The sequence below is a fragment of the Seriola lalandi genome, unplaced genomic scaffold, assembly GCF_002814215.2.
Source record: "Seriola lalandi dorsalis isolate HSWRI2012SDOR001 ecotype SW California unplaced genomic scaffold, Sedor1 jcf7180002054875, whole genome shotgun sequence".
In the NCBI taxonomy this organism is placed as follows: Eukaryota; Metazoa; Chordata; class Actinopteri; order Carangiformes; family Carangidae; genus Seriola; species Seriola lalandi.
The window spans coordinates 77,552-79,254 of NW_019525428.1; the positions used below are offsets into that span (position 1 = coordinate 77,552).

The window sequence follows — 1,703 nt, forward strand, 5'->3', positions numbered from 1 at the left end:
GTTATCTATCTTAGATTGTAGCAAACTTTGCACTGCGAAGATGAATATATTTCCAGAAATAACATTTGTATTAGACTATGTGTTGTCGTCAGGATGAAGGGAATGAAAGAAGCCTGCACACTTCGGTGCACACCTTCAAGTGCGCCGATTTGACAGGTCAGGAAAAATGTTTTATGTGTTGCTTAGCAAAAGTCCAGCACTAGTTCAGTTGCGGAACTATTTGTTTTGGCGTAGCTAAGTAAATGACGAAATAAATATGCAAATCATGATCTGTAGTTACTTATTAATGTTAACTGATATGGTCCACATAAAACTGTTGTATAAAACCAATATCACATATGAGGGAGTGATGTACTGAATATCAGCAAGGTGGTGATTAGGAACGAGGTCGCAGCCTTCACTAGTTCTTGAGATATTTCACAAATAAAAAATTAAAATTTCCGTGTGGCACTCAAGGAAAAGTTACGGGATCAAGTCATTACGATTCCTCCTCTGCGGTTTATAGTCTGCAAAGACACTACAAGAACTGTAGCTACTATTAACATAGTAACTGTAAATGTGTTTTTCATCATTATTTGATCATTTATCAAAGTGAAACACCAAACCAGTTCTGAGTGGGACATTCATATCACTTTACTTTATTGTGCATTATACATTAGTTTCAGACACATTTAGACACATACAGTAGTTACACAGTAAATGTGTTGAGCAAATGTTGACTGTTGGTTTGTACGTGTCTGTCTACACAAACAAACATGGAGTTTCACAAGGTACACAAAATGTTTCTAATAAAAATGCTGGTGTTTTTAAATATGCTGGTAACCGTGACAACCTGATGACTGACCACACTTCTCTCTTTAAGCTGCAAAAGAACAAGAAGATATAATCCACGGTGAGGACTTAGTCTACAGTATGTTACAAACATACTTTGAATATAACGAGTGAAAGATTCTCAGTAGTTTAAGACATTGTTGCTGTTTGTGGTTTAGATTTCTCAGCCATTAATCTATTCAGTAAGAAATATTGTTGTGTTATTGCGTCATTAAGGATCGTTACCTGCAGCACAAGGGTAGATGTACTGTGTCTCAGCCTGGTCACCTGAGAGGAAAAAGAACAGGAAGCGAGATGGTTTTGTTTGTTTTTTTTAAATCAAACTTTCTTCATTTGTCAAACTTATACTCAGCATTACAATTCTGATAACTACTCAGTTTTGGTCTGTGTGAAAGGGATTATGGTGTGTGTAGGAGGTCTGAGTATCAGTTTTACTTGGCTGGTAGTAGTCATAGATCTTGACCACGGCTGGCTTCAGGTTCTGCACTGGGAGCTCCTGTATGAGCTCTAAGCTGTGGTTGATGACTGTGTCCTTTGGTAACTGTTGGAAGAAAAACAGACGATACGATCAGTAACAAATCTGGAGAGCACCATCTGTTGATCCCCACTGTGAATTCCTCTCACCTCCCGAATGTAGACCATAACGTGGTCTTTCTTTTGTTCAACACGGTCCACCAGCAAAGCACCTTGGAGCTGTGAGGAGACGATACTCAGCTTCATCAACACATGAAAACTCATCAGTTTCTACTGAGCTCAAAGTTTCTCTAATAACTCACCCGTTTCAGAGACTCTGGGTCTGGGACAAAGCCAGAAAGCATTTTGATATCCAGGATCACCATGTTGGTAGTGGTCTCCTTTCCACTATATCTGCA

The 1,703-nt window shown here is 38.8% G+C and overlaps 1 protein-coding gene across 1 annotated transcript in view; it reads right to left on the bottom strand.

The window, feature by feature from the left end:
• Positions 1-608: 608 nt before the first annotated feature.
• The window catches only part of LOC111671333 (alpha-2-macroglobulin-like), a 33,063-nt gene continuing 31,968 nt past the window's right edge, over positions 609-1,703 (bottom strand). The window contains exons 33-35 of the mRNA XM_087179899.1: positions 1,267-1,372; positions 1,057-1,098; positions 609-862 (exon numbers count right to left, since the gene is read on the bottom strand). Of these exons, the coding sequence (XP_087036025.1) occupies positions 858-862; positions 1,057-1,098; positions 1,267-1,372 (153 nt within the window). The 3' untranslated portion in view covers positions 609-857. The remainder of the gene's footprint in view (positions 863-1,056; positions 1,099-1,266; positions 1,373-1,703) is intronic.